General features: G+C 37.0%; 2 protein-coding genes and 1 pseudogene across 3 annotated transcripts in view; 1 reads left to right on the forward strand and 2 right to left on the reverse strand.

Annotated features, from left to right (window-relative positions):
• LOC139775561 (uncharacterized) overlaps nt 1-15,870 on the forward strand; it is a 111,621-nt gene that overhangs the window by 93,007 nt on the left and 2,744 nt on the right. The window lies entirely within an intron of this gene.
• LOC139775557 (uncharacterized) lies at nt 5,932-7,082 on the reverse strand. The gene is made up of 3 exons (XM_071711628.1): nt 7,054-7,082; nt 6,399-6,910; nt 5,932-6,217 (listed from the first exon to the last, which is right to left on the reverse strand). The coding sequence occupies exons 2-3, from the start codon at nt 6,864-6,866 to the stop codon at nt 6,044-6,046; spliced, it is 642 nt and encodes a 213-aa protein (XP_071567729.1). The 5' UTR covers nt 6,867-6,910; nt 7,054-7,082; the 3' UTR covers nt 5,932-6,043.
• Nucleotides 9,759-11,004, reverse strand: LOC139775551 (uncharacterized; annotated as a pseudogene).

The raw sequence follows: 15,870 nt of genomic DNA on the forward strand, positions 1-15,870 counted from the left end.
ACTTATTTTAATGTTTTTTTCGTTAGGTTTTATCATTTACTTTAGTAATGGATTCAAAAGTTCAATCAGTTGGATCAGTTGTAATGCATTTAGAATTAAAGTATTATTTTTTCTAAACTATTATATGTATGTCATTTAGAACTAAACTCTCATTTTCTCGTGATATTTACAATAATTTACTGAAAGGTTTGGTTGTGCACGAGATTTACAAGGTGTTAAATGCATTTCTAGTAATCCACAAATCCATTATTCTAATTTAATACTTTGAGTGCCAAGCTGATTTCGGCATTGAACTTAATAAATCTTATACATTATTTTAATATTTTATTGCTTTTTTAAATGTCTTAAATTGGATAAATAAGACCCCAACGTCACTCACAAATGGATGATTTTACGGAAATTTACGCATCACCCAGATATAGGTGACATGATAGCACTCGGAGTGTTAAAACAAATAATAATTTGCCACTCTTTGATACACGATATGCAATAGCGTAACTATCTTGTAATTACATTGATTTGCAAATATAATGCAAATATAAAATTTGCATTAAACTATTGCAAAGCCAAATCGATATTTTTAAAAATAGTTATTGCGCACGACAAATTATTTACTTATCTTAACTATATTAGAAGCATATATTTACGCAATTACTTTTTTGTTATCCAATTTAATCGATTTATAGAAATGAAATTGTTTGTTCCGCCAATAATGATTAAACCAGAAAAGTTTATTATTTTCGACGACAATTGGCAATACATATATTGAAACATTACACGTGGCAACCGGCCAATTGTCGTCGAAAATAATAAACTTTTCTGGTTTAATCGATTTATGTATACCGATTTATATATATTTTTCTTTGTAAGATTGATTCTTTCCAACGCAAGGAGAAAGTATTATAGTACTGACAGTAGAAATTTAACTTTATTTATGCCATAGATATAGGAAAAGAGTTAATCATGAAGTCAAATGCGTTACATAAGAAATTTTAAAAAATTTTTTATATTTTTTAACACTGGTGGAAATGGAAAAAAGAACACCAAGAACACCCATCCCACGAAATCCAAAATTGATGTGTTTAAAAAGACAAGGTCGTAGAACTTATAGAAATTTTTATTCACAGTGCCTTACATTAGTAGGTGATATATCCACCTCGTGCTGCACTATAATATTAAACCCTTCAAGCATACTGTCATAAAGGCGTTAAATGTGTTCCTGTGGAATATCTTGCCGTGCCTGGAGGACTTGTTCACGCAACTGGACGAGATTAGTCGCCAGTGGTCTAGCAGCCGAAACACGTCGACCCATAATGTCCCACACGTGCTCAATAGGTGACAAATCTGGTGAGCGCGCAGGCCATGGAACTTCTCGCAGAGCATCTTGTACAACACGAGCAGTGTGTGGTCGTTATCTTGCTGAAACAAGGTGCTACCCAAGCCACCCAGGAATGGCAGAAGAACAGACTGAATGATCTCTTGAACATATCGATTGCTGTTTAAAGCACTCTTTACGAACACTAGAGGTGAACGGCTACCATAACTAATGGTATCCTGATATGGAGGAATTTGTCCTGCAGATGTTGGTTCATAAAGATAATTTCCCTGGCTAAGATGGCTGCAGTCTCAGCGCGAGCCATGAGAGTGACTTCCTCCACTGACCATCTGGCCTTTACTCGCTCGACATCAACAACGCTGTTGGCCACCAACGGATGAGCCTTGGCAACATGAACCCTAAGACCACGCATGGTCCGGTACTCTGCCGGGCGTAACTCACAGCGATAGACTTCTTAGCTGTCCTGCTCAACCATGGTTTCATTTATAATGGTTCGCTCTGAAGAGCCAGCTACGAGCCCGTCAGAATCCTCCGCACCAACGGCGCTCTCACCTACGTGTCTTGCACGCAGTTCTCGAGCCATCCGAGAGTCTGGAAATTTAGAATTGTTTGCTCTTTCTTCCATAATTTACTGCGTGTTGGGCAGCAAACGGATTGACAGCCGAGAGCTTCCCAGATAACCGTGCCCTTTCTTGGCTCCACAACTCACCTTGGACAGCGATACTTGGACCTGTATTATTACAAACCCTTAGAGACGGACTTAAATCCAGTTTGGACCACTCGGTTACTGCAGAGCGCGCGCCGACCAGCCGACATCGGACCGAGATCGGACCAAGTCGTACTGAACCGGAACAGCACCGTTTGCAGCGTTCCAGCGAGACCCCTAGGAGATGGGCGCATGACTTGACTGGGAGAGGCTATGTGTTTACATCACCAGACCAGTAACTGACTCTGACCCCAGGCCTAAAGAGACCCGTGCAGAGAATCAAGGGCCTAAGAGAGCCTGACTCCCCCGATACAATACGACAGCGCCCGCACCAGCGTGATTTTCAGACTACTCGGATTCTCGGATCCTAACAACGTTATACACAGTCCAGACGCCTGATCTTTGTAAAGCCAGCCGACGCCCGACAAACCTTCTTCGCAAGGATATGTTTCCCACAAGGAAGCTGAAGCCATGCCGTTCCTTGTCTCTTGCAACCCGTGGGACTTGCTTGCGGTATAAACGTCTAGAATGCTGGCTCAGGAGAGTCAAAGGACCCGTGTCAACCCCTGCCAAGACTGTGACGTTGGCTGATAATGTGCGCAGAGAGCCATAGCGACCCTCACTTCACTACCGCATGGTAAACGTAAAAGAGTCATAGTAGTTACTCCTGCCCTGGTGTGACGAGTGCGTAGAGTCAAGATATCCACGCTCCTTAGGACGACGCCGAACACATTATCTATCACTCATGCACAACAAAACCGGCTTTCATCACTGAAGACTACAGTATGCCACTCCTGTTTCTAATGTGCCCTTTAACGGCACCACTGCAAGCGGCTTTGACGGTGTTGTGGGGGTAGGCGAACCAATGGCACACGTGAACGCAGTCCTAATTATAGGAGACGTCTGCGGACTTTCGGGTTAACATCATGTTATCAGAGTATGTCACTGTTTATACAGTGTCAATTCGATCTTTGTTGCTACTGTCCTTCATGGTATTCTTTTTTCCATTTCCACCAGTGTATTGTATTAAATTGTTATGTAAAATTTTTTTAATTTTTTATACATAATCTATAAGTCAATAAGATAAAAATTATTGTACAATCCGTTCCTGTTAGTAATTGAAAAATTAGCATACAAAACAGTATATGCAATTTGATATGTTCTATTATCTCCAGTTAATGACTGTGTTATTCGCGATAAAAACATAACATTTATCTGCGTATTTCTCTATTACGTTATTTACAGCTACTAATTGTAACTATGTGAGTTAAATATGTGAGTTAATATTTATATATAATATGAAATATACGTACATACGCGTATAATATGCTCGCAACTCGTCGCGTCGCGTAAAAGAGTTACGGTGCGGTCTCGCTTCGCGTGTACTTGGCGCGAGACACTACCGTGTCTCTTGATATATGTACATATGAAAAGTACAGGGAAAAAAATGAATGTCCATTCGGAGTAATTTGATTTCCAATGAATTGTAACTGTTTTTGATCAAAATAGATAAGAATTATGAAAGTTCTTTGAAAATGCCACGAGAGAGCATGGTCAGATCAATTTCGACAAAAAGTGGACTTTGATCGTTTTTCTCCTGTACCTTTCATATATAAAACAATATTTGTGCAATTTATTATAGTTATCAGTTAGTAATTACTATTTCTCTGTAACTTACTATAGGAGAATGTAGAAACAATTATCTGTGTTTCTATCTCATTTTATATCGATGATTCCAGTATTTTCCAAAATATTGAATAATTTATATAAATAATGTGATGGCACTGATTATAGATTCGTAAAAAACAAATTTAAAACAAAACTTTTTATTTTTTTGTAAAAAGACTTTTGAATTAAGATCCATTTTCTGTTATCAATCCATTCACGGTTATCGACAGCCATAAACTTTGTAAATTAATATATTGTAACATAAATATATAAATAAACCAATATAATAACTTTTTAATATTTAATACATTTTCTTTTACCAACACCTGTTTTCTTATAAATTTCTTTAGGAAGGAGAGCAAATAATTGGCTGTTACAATCGAATTCGTGACTTGGTTTCTAAACTATTAATATTTGGTAACTTTTTCTTATTAAATAAATAAGATCAACAGTTATATCTTTTTAAAATAAATTTTACGAAGTTAAATGCTATGCTCACGTATGAAAAATATTTTACAAGTACTTTAATAACGCTAGAAATGGAATATTAAGGCTTAATTCTTTAATGTTACTTTTTTATTTAAATTATTGTTAAGTTATTTTTATCTCGAGTAATATTTTATTTTTTATTTCTTGAATTTATATTTATATGTACCGAACTAAGCAAATATATTACCCTTATTTCTATTTAGCTCAAACTTTTAATGTATCAAAATGTTTATAGTTTCCTAAATGATCAGTCAGAGTAGGTTGATTATCTTTATCTCTCGCTGTCGTTTTCACTTTGCGCCTAGCACTCGAATCATTAGTATCTTATTTTGTGAGATACCTACATACAGTCCATATATCAGCAAAGAAATATCACGTGTATATTATACTAGTAAAAGGGTGTTTTTTATCGATTTGTTTACGACTATTACCGATCAGAAGTACACCTGTCACAATTCATTTTCAAACATAATTGGTCCTTCGAGCCGGATCTCGCGGCACATACCTTCTTCGAGTGGATAACGGGTAAAACGGTAAGACACACGAAGCTCTTTTAGTCAAGCTGCAAGGCGGGATGAGGATACAGCAGAACAAGGGTGGTAGCTCTTCTAGCCACGCAAAGATGGATGCGAGATAATAAAGATTGAAAGATCGTACATCGATTGGGTATAAGAGAATTGGGTATGAGAGAACTTGACAATTAGCTAAAGGTTAGTATCATGCAATTAATAGTTTAAGCAGAGAGAAACCTGAGAGAGGCCATCCGGGCTGATTCGGGCTTTTTCGTGGGGACGCATTTTCCGACGCGCCGCCTGAGAAAGTGCGCCTCAACTACGTCGTTTCGCTCGGTAACCGCACATGGTTTGCGTCCGTGCTAATGGTTCGTGTCCGAACTAGCCAGTTAGAGGGGATATGCTGCGGCCGCGGCGGCCGCGCTCGGCCGGCCCGGCGCTCGGCAAGCTTCGACCGAGGAGAGAAGGACAGACATACGATTTACTGTCTCGGTTGTCTCCGTCTGCTATGCGACGTTGCCACGTCTGCCACGATCACCACGATGCCACGCATTTCAGGTATCGCGTACGGTGTCTCGCCGAGTGCCAAGTCTCGAGTTGGCAAATCGACGACGCGCTACGTTACATTTATAAATATTTATAAATTATATACATATATATATATGTATATACATATGTATGTATGTATGTATATATATATATATATATAATTTATAAATATAAAAATTGTAAATAAAACAAAATAAATATTTATTAACATAAAAATTAAAATTTGTTAACGTAATATATAGAAATCGCGAGTTTTTTATTACTATTTTCATTGACTACGTTTACACGGCTCGATTTACGCCGAAGTTATAACATTGATGTTATAACTATAACTACTGACGTTAAATGCCGTGTAAACACTTTTTTATGACGAAGTTACCACATCAATGTAATAACTTCGTCATAAAAAAAAACGTTTAGACGGCATTTAACGTCAGTAATTATAACATCAATGTTATAATTTCGGCGTAAATCGAGCCGTGTAAATGCAGTCAATGAAAATAGTATTAAAAAAATCGGGATTTCTATGTATTACGTTAACAAATTTTAATTTTTATGTTTATAAATATTTCTTTCATTTAATTTACAATCGAGCCGTGTAAACGTAGTCATTAATTCAGGAAGGAAAGGATTTTTAGGGGTCAGAGGAACAGCTACGCATAAATAAAATATATTATATATTGTTATTTTATTTAAAAGCCAATCAATTACAAAACGTTTATTATATGAAAGTACTGAAAGTAGTATAAAATGTATGTATTATCTCTGAAAGGATTTTACATATTATTTAGGATAGTAGTATATGTTTATGCCCGAAATTTTTTTTTCTTCTCCGGCTTCGCCTCTGCCTCTGCCTCTGCCTCTTCCTCTACCTCTTCCTCTGCCCCTGCCCCTGCCTCTGCCTCTCCCTCTCATCGCGGTATATACAGCCCGCACTAGGGAGCTCAACGTTTCAGGCTGTAATAAAAAGTAAATGTTTTGAGTAAATTGACATATTTTCGTATACATATATACATGAATAAATTTTATTATTAACACTTTGTCGAACGCTATCACGTATGCGTCACATGTGATATGTGCGACATCGAAGTGTTGTGTTAACATTTTTAATAAAAAATTATTCCATTTTTATACTTACGTTCAATACGATCGGCTCAGTCGCCGTCGGAACCGTTGCTGTCATCGGCATCGTGGCCGTGGGCACCGTCACAGCCACCGGGGTCGTCGTTGACGTCGTGGCTCTGGGAGCCGTCGCGACCGTCGTCGGCATCGTGGCCGTGGGCGCCGTCACAGCCACCGGGGTCGTCGTTGATGTCGTGGCTCTGGGAGCCGTCGCGGCCGTCGTCGGCATCGTGGCCGTGGGGGCCGTCACGGCCATCGGGATCGTCGTTGCTGTCGTCGGCGTCGTAGCCGAAGGACTCGTAGGAACCGTCGCGGCCGCTGGGATCATCGTTGACGTCGAGGCTCTGGGAGCCGTCGCGGCCGTCGTCTGCATCGTGACCGTGGGGGCCGTTACGACCACCGGGGTCGTCGTTGTTGTTGTCGTCGGCAACGTGGCTGCCGGGGTCGTCACGACCGCCGAAGTCGTCGTCGCTATCATCGCCATCGTGGATCGTGGATCGATGCGAGCCGCCGTATTTATTATACTTGCTGAAACAGATGACAAATATACATTACATAATTAAACATTTAAATGTTTACATTGTTGTGGAATCACGGCCGAAATCACGGGACGTGATAACACTGCATTCCACGACAATGTAAATATCGTTATTTTCGGTTATGATACTCACAGAATCGCTCGTCGCCTACCGCACGTCGTCCTCGCACCGCAACCAAAGAAAGAAGAAGGAACGTCGCGTCGCGTATCGTGATCGACTGTACGCGCATGATTGCCGATATCTCATCCTAACGCGCGCACGTGCGCGCGCTGAAATCGATAGATCACAAATATATCAATAATTTTTATTGCTATATGTTGTAAATATATGATAAATATACAATGATGTTGAAAACAATCTCTAGTCCCGTACAACTTTCTTACTTTCCACTAACATATCCGTATATAAGGAAAATTTTCTACGCGATTAGATGACATATACATTTCAACAATCCGATAGAAGCAGCAGCATGTAATCTTGAAAATCTTCTTTAATTAAGAATTGTTAAATGCATGATACTAATTGTAAGAACCATTTTACTTTCGAACGTGCGTAAAAAAGTAGTCTTTATTCAGGATTTTCTCCAGGAAAAACTCCGCAACTTATCGATTTGCAACTTGGCACGTTTATTACATTACGGACGTGCAAAGGTAAAATTAATAAGTAAAACATTTTACGTGTAAACTGTAAAACATTATAGATATTATATTAATCCGTATCGATCTTCAATGCGATATATAAATCCCTATTTCACTGATTTCACATGGTACATATGTTATTGATAAATATTAAGTATATTTATTTGCCTCTGATATTTTGCCATCACGTTAAAAGTAAATGTGAAGAGAGAGCAGAGATAAAAAGAGATTACAATAACAGTTTTCTGTTGACGCAACAGTACTGTTTGCAAACATTCTTACAGCCATGGCAGCCGTATCAATGGCTTCGAAGCAATTGCATCTCAGCGTACACGAAACGCTCTCGCTACAGTAGGCGGAGCCTTTTTTAACGGAGCCTATCCGTTCCCGACCGCTCCAGTGGACCGAAGAACGAAGTTATATGCTACGCCATTTGTGCTTAACTTTTTATATACACATACGTAGACAACCCATAAAATAAGAATGTAATACCACGATCTAGTTCTAGCACTAACAATAAGTGTATTATGTTAAACTTTATTATATATAAAATTAAGTACAAGAGAATTAATCGAAAAATCGTGCACCAACTTTTGTACAGCAGCAAACTTTTGCGCAAAGGAGTTAACGCAATAAGAAAAGTGGAATTTATTTAACAATATAACTATTGAGAAAAAACTTTGAAAAGAAAAAAGTAATGATACTTACCGTCTTGCCAAACGTGAAAAAAAAGGCTTCTCAACTTATGTCATTTATGTATATATATATAAACTATGGAAAAGTTAATGTATTTTAAACTTGTGTGGATAACGAGAAAATATTATAGGAGGACTATGGATAGAATAGGTTTTAAATAAATAATACCACAATACCTGGCTTGGCCAATAAGTGTGCATACGTTATTGTTATATTGTCGTATATATTCGACAAGAAATGGCAAAAATAATCTTTAATATATAGCTGTTATTCGCAAATCCAGGTAGTAGCTTCATTTGAAATAACTTGTAAAATATTTTTTAATATAAATAATGTTACAGAAAAATGTTTTTTTATTTTTGCATTACATTTCACAATTTTTTAAATGTTATTTGATGTTAAACATAATATTACATTAAATTATCGTACGTTTCAGATTCTATTCTATGACTTATGGTATGTACTCTGTTGTTTATACTATGAGCAATTTTGATGAGAACAAGTTACGACAGTCTTTGTACTTAGGCCTTTACTATATGTAACGTTAAACGTATATTGAAATAAAAGTGTAAGGAGGAAAATGTAATTCTGGTTGACACTTATGAGCATGACGCAAAGATCGCAATCACAGTCGAAATAATTGCATAAATCAAGGACTAGCATATCTTATCACGAGGAAATTTACAAGTAAATTTCCTGTTAAATATACAATTCATTTTTTAACAGAAATACAATTTATAAAATTGTATTCATGGCATTTCTTTTTGTAGTGATTTATAAAAATCACTGTAATAATTTGGAATGTCATATGTTATATGTTGCACGGTATTCGTGTTGCACTTTGCCCTGTGTAATTATATTGAATACCGTGTGTCAACGTGTAATATAACAAAAAATTAATGTATTTCCTTAAAATATTTGTATCATTATTCGTATCTTTTAGAATGTCATTGGTAATAAGAAAATAGATATAATTTCTCAATTTCACAGCATGATCGCATTACAACTTTTTGTTCTAGTCCGTGATAGATTTGCTAGTCTATGAGATTTATGCAATTACTTCAACTGTGATTGCGATCTTCCATGACACTGGGAAATTCATATTACTTTGTCTTATTACTGAAAAGTAATATTTGCGGTAACGTAGCATGATGTGCAAAATTCATACCCAAAGTACACATTGTAGATGCAACATCATGTTACCATGCCGTCATATTACTGAACATAATGACATTACCAAGATACTAATAATAACAAAATATTCAAGGAAATATTTATGTATTTTAATTTGCATATATAATATTAATCTTATACGTTCTACGTTACTTTTTTCTTTCATTTTAACTTTCTCGACTTTGTATATCTTTTCCTTTAGTACTTTATATATTTTCTTTTTATTACTTTTACTTTTTATTACTTAGTTATACTTTTATACTTTTTATTTGTTCGACAAGTTTTTTAATTTTCTATTAGCTGTATTTATTGCTTTTGCAGCACCATTATTATACCGTGTACGGGAATATATTTTAACTGTCATTAAGAATTTTAATGCTTGCATGCGATGATTGTAACACTTTTCATTAGTGTCAAACCATCCAGCATGCATTTTATTGGTTGCATACATACCCTCGTTTACAATTTTCTGAAGAACTTGTGTAGATGACCAGTGACGTTGCCATGTATTATTAAAAGCCATTAATTGCGTTTTGATGATCTCGTTAAAAAGGCTTGTTGGTCGAACTAATTTCGTGACTGTTGGAGCATCTTCGTCTGGGTTCGGATATTCACGATATTCAATATATTTTTCATTAGCCGTCGCATCATCCATTGGTGTTTTCGACATTGTTGTACGATAGTCATCACAATTATTTTTTTGAATACATCGTCGTGCCACATACCCTGCAAAAAATGTAATAGCATTTTCATCATAATTACCAAGTGTATTTTCATTTTCGGTGTCCATATCACCTATTTCTTCCAGAATGTCTCTGATAAATAATTCTGGATAATCAGCATCAGCATTATCGTCATCAAGAAAAGGAACGTTTGCATTCATATTATTTTCAACCCTTTTAATTGTCTGACTCGGTTGATTAATAAGGGTCTCAGTCTCCAGACATTGCACGTTGCCTTTGTCACTCGTCTGAATATAACCTGTGGAAAGAATATGTCTGAATGACAGTCGGACCATTCTTGCGGTTGGATTAGGATTGAATCCTCCGCGTTGCCGAAGTTTTGAAAAAAAATGTTCCACTGAATCTTGGTTACATAAACCTGTTGCAAGTTTAAATTCTTCATATTTACTTGCAAATTCCTGATACAGATTAAGAATAGCTTGTACTGTAATTACAAAACCTTTGAAGCAAGGAACTTTATTTATTTTATTGGGATTTTTGGACCATTCTAAAGACCACTGCACAAAGTCAGTTAATAACATTATAATGTCGGGATTTTTCTTTGACAATGGCCGTTTCCCACCAAATGTAACATTAAGGCTGTAAGAGTTGCAAGCATCAATTATACTATTCATCTTCTCTGCAAATTCAGCTGTCGCTTTCCACGTATTTAAATTTAATTCTTTTCCATCGCCGGCTGTTTTTATTGCAGCTGCAAATCTATTACTAAATAACTGAAAGGCTCTTTTAACATTCATTGCCTCAAAATTGTTCGGACGAATGTGTGCCTGTGTTATATGGGATAATAAATTTGAGCCTCTTTTTGTGGCATTATCGATACTCCAAGTCTTTACGAAATCGGAATATGATGCAATTATTTCTCCTTTGCAATATAATTTATCATGCGTTCTAAAATAACTAGCTAATCTTTTAACTAAGTGCGGGAAATCGTATGAAGCATGATATTTTTTATTATTGTAAAAAAAATATGGTTTGTGTACCTCAACGCCGAGTTCACTATAAGCGGCTTGGTTACTGGTACCTTGATCGCACGTAACGAGTTGCACATCAGCACCCGTTTCATTCAACTTGTCTAAACATATTTTTAGTATCTCAACTATTTCAGTTGATTTCATGCACTTACCTGGAAGAAAATACGCAAGAGGTTGTCGCCATGGATGACGTGCATTCAAGCTATCTAGGCAAAATAGAAAGACGCATTTAGCTCTTTCTTCTGTTCTACCTAGAGGTCCCAAATCTCTTAGACCTTCTACTTGGTCCAATTTCGAAGAATATTCTTCCCAGCTCTTTATACTCATTTCATCCCATTTTAAAGCACACGCTCTTTCTTCCTCTGGTAATTTCGAAATTTTTTCTTTTAATTTGTGAAATATAATATCACAAAATCCTGGTTTTACATCATATTCTTCTATCCATCTTCTAATTGTTCGCTGTCCAGGAAAATTACAACCAGCTTTCTTTAAGCGACAAAATGCTGATGCTGAATAATAGTACAGCTGTTTGGACAGCATTTTTTCGTCCTCTGTATATTTTGTACGTGGCTTATGCAGTTGCAAATGAATCATGCTTTTTGCAACAGGATGCAGTTCTTGTTCATTTATTAATTTTTTTAATGTTTCTTTACTCTTCTTTAATGTTTGTTTAGTCGACTTCTTTAATGTTTCTTTACTCTTCTTTAATGTTTGTTTAGTCTTCTTTAATGTTTCTTTAGTCTTCTTTTTACTTTTCAATATTTTACATTTTTCTGACATACGTTGCATGAGAACATTTTGGCGCCTTAATTGTTGTCGCAAATGTCGATTTTCCATATTTAGATCTTTGATTATTTTTGCATCTTTATTATTTGTTTGCGTGCAATTATCTTGGCGTTGATCATTTGTGGGTGGCATAGGTGGCTCGAGATGCATCCATTCCATTATATTTTCCTCTTCCGCAGTTACATCAAAATTTAAATTACCACGTTTATACGTACGCAATGCAGACTGTTCAGGCAATCGTACTTCCGTCACGTTTTCATTATTGAATGAAAATGCCGTATAATTTGTCTGTACTTCTTGTCCAATTTCGACATTTTCACTGTTTGCTGAAGAGCCTGCAGACTGTTTAGGCACTTGTTCTTCTAATGTCATGTTTTCATTATCAAGTGAAAATGCTGCTGTATAATTTGTCTGTACTCTCTGTCCAATTTCAACATTTTCATTATTTGCGGAAGAGCCTGTGTCATTGTATGGAATTGGTATAGCATTCCGTGTCAATCGTTCTTTTGTGGCGTTTGTGAAACACGTAGCCGTAAAATGATCCTCGCACAATGATGCCGATCGAAGGGTAGCGGGAGAAAATGTTTCCAATTTAGTATTTCCTGCAACAGAAATATAAGAAACTACATATTAAAATTACGATTACACGTTTACTTAAAAAAAGTGACATTGCAATGCAATTCGGTAAATCGCGTCCAATATTAACATTTATAATAAAAAGTAGAGTCGAAAAGTCTTCAATCACTTCCTCGAACCTTGTTTAATGAGACAGTAATTATTATATGTAACTGAAAAAATGAACATCGCCCTTTTCTTTATTGTGATTTAAAAGAAAGGTTGTTTGTTAACATTAAAAGTTAAATAGATTGAAAAGGGCTAAAACCAATGATCGAAAACATCGTGACAATTATAATTGATCAAAACCAACAGTCGAAACGTTGTGACGATTACAATAAATAAAGATTTGTTATTGTTCATTAGTGGAAGCTTAGTAATACAACATGTTTTAAATTAGACAAAATCCGTGTTTAATAAGGTTAGATCATTCCCTTTTTAACGTAATATACTATGTTTTATCGCAAAAAAACCCGAGGTCTTAATATCGACATATTTATAATTGTCGCGATATACATACGCAGATCTTCCTTTGTCAGCATAACAATATATTAAAAAATAATATTTATTCTCCAACAACCTACCTGTATTACGTATCCATATTTCGTATCTCGCATCCTTTTGCATTGGAAATCTAAATAGGCGCTTAGAAGGTTTCGTATTCGTACAGTCTTTGTACATACACCTATCATAAATACGAGTTACACGGCACTCACTCGACATTGTATTATTAGATAGATAGATAGAAATGTTACTTTATTACCCCAAGGGGTCTGAAAGGGCGTTTTGTAGGGACGTACCCAACCCTGTACAACACACAATATTTCATTTTATTCCATCATACATAATACGTGGCGTTTTGTAGGGACGTGCCCAACCCTTTACATATTTGCTTATTAGATCACACACTAGAGAAAATCATTAACAAAAATCAAAAACAAAAATTAACAAAAATCATTGTCTTATATATGCGTCTGGCCTTTGTGTGACCTTATAACAGTACTAATACATTTCACACCCTCCCTACCCCTTCCAGTGCCTTCCCTCCGGTCCCTCCCTTTTGTCCGCTTCGTCCTCGTCTGATTCCATTAATAGATTTTCCTCCATCTTCTTCGTGATTTCCTCCTCTGCCGACCTCACTTTCCTCCTGCCTTCTTCCTCTCTTTTTTCCCATCTCTTTTCCCTCTCTTTTCCTTTTTTTATTCTTTTCTCAATCGACTTGTCTTCATCCATTTTCACCTTCATTCTACTTCCTTCTTTTCTTCTTGCTTCAAGTACCTTCCATTTCTCTTCCTCGCTTCCCGTCCTTACTAGCAATGTTAACCAATCTCCTCTCTGTCCTATCACGTTCACCTCCTTCATTTCCACCTCCAGTTTTAATCCTTCTGTAAATAACTGCTTCACCTTTTCCCAGTTTGACTTACCTCCTCCCCATCTCTCTTTCTCTACCCTAATTATTACGTTCTTCCTTCTTTTTTCTTCCTCGTTCTCTTTGTCATCCTCATACCCCCATTTTTTCTTGAATACGTTATCCCCTCTCTCCTCACTCTCGTCTCTCTTCCTTTTTCCTGATGTTTGCTCCATTCTGTGCATCCTCCTTTTCAGTTCTTCTATTTCCTTCTTAAGATCCTTCGTCATTCTCGCTGCTTGCTCCTGCACTATCTTCTCTATCACCTCCCGGTCGATTGCTAATGTCCCTCTACATTCCACTTTTCCGTCCATGTTTCCTTTCCATTCCTCTCTCGGCATTTTTCCTTCTGCTCACCTCGTTCACCTCGCTCTATCGCATCCCTACTTCGATACTTCTTCTTCTTCTTGTCTCCCTTATGGATCTCCGGTTATGAGAACCGTAGTACCATGCTTTCTCAACAAGACAACGGGACCAGCGCAGGGGGACGCTGGGGCCCTCTTGTGTATTTTGCAGAAGGCTTCAAGCCATTATATCCTCGCTGAGATCGATAACCAATATAAACGCGTGTAAAAATCTATAACTTAATTTTACATTCTTTTATGAAAGAAAGAATAGCCTTAACTATCTTATAATTTAAATTGCTAAATAAGTACAAACATGAAAAAGGGGCCAAAAGCTTAAGTTCAAATAGAGATTGCAAAAACTTTTTTCTATTATCTTCAAGTAAGCTACATGACCAAAAAACATGCTCAATGTCCTGAAAATCGGAACCGCACGGGCATGAGGGGATTTCGCCGATACCAAACTTATATTTAATAACATTAGTATAAGGGTAACCAGCAAGCAGACGGGCCATTATTCCAAAATCGCTTCTGGAGATTCTAAATTTAGAAAGAAATATCAAGTTCAAGTTTAAATCAGCCAGATTATCCATATAAAACCTGCCCGAACCGTTATTAATATGGTCCATAAACTTATCATCTATATCGATGTATGCTTGCAAAAGATGCGAGGACATGTCTTTATGAGAGACTTTATTATTAAGTAAGGTGCCGTTTATTGAGGCCTCCTTGGCAGCCGAGTCGGCCTGCTCGTTACCCAATATACCCCGATGTGCAGGGCACCAAGAGAATCTGATCGAGCATCCGCATGATGCGGCAAGACTAAGCTTCGTCTTGATATTCGGAATTAAAGGGCTAAGCTTACCGTTACTGAAAGGTTTAACATTAGCAATGGTCTGTAACACGCTCAACGAGTCCGTACATATATTTACATAGTCCCAAGACTTAGAAAGCGTTAGGTCTAAGGCGGTAATGATTGCCAAGGATTCGGCGGAAAAGGAGCTCGTAAATTTGTTCAACTTGAACCGTAAAGTGATGTCCTGTTGAGGGATCCTTATCGAGCAACCCGCAATCGGTACTCCATTCCTCTCCGATTTAGAGCCGTCAGTGAAAATATATATCTCCGAAGAGGAAGCTCTCTTCAACGAAATTAGATTCGTGAAGGCGAGATTAGGGTTACCATTATCTTTAGCGAATTGCCCAGAGGAGCTATCAATGGAAGGATCAACAGCAAAAATATGTTGAGGAAAGGAGAAAACCGGATGTATATCCCAGGTGTATAAATGACTGCGAAACGGGGCGATCATAGGCCATCGAGACACTATGAAAGGAATATTACTAGGAGCTATGTTTTGGCGATTACTCAGCCAATGCAAATTGGAAACCTTGTTTATCAACCTATTATTACGTAACTGAATCTACCCAGAAACTGATCATATTTGTACGATATCCTCCTAATAAGCGATTTCTGTCCCGAAAACGCCCAGCACACCCTATTGGATGAAGACTTGGGGATATTCACAGCCACTTTATAAGCTGAACATAATAAGCTTTCGACAGTCTTGAGATGAGACC

The sequence above is a fragment of the Temnothorax nylanderi genome, unplaced genomic scaffold (assembly GCF_030848795.1).
Source record: "Temnothorax nylanderi isolate EJ_2023f unplaced genomic scaffold, tnyl_v1.0 TNYL_tig0100_pilon, whole genome shotgun sequence".
Classification (NCBI taxonomy): domain Eukaryota; kingdom Metazoa; phylum Arthropoda; class Insecta; order Hymenoptera; family Formicidae; genus Temnothorax; species Temnothorax nylanderi.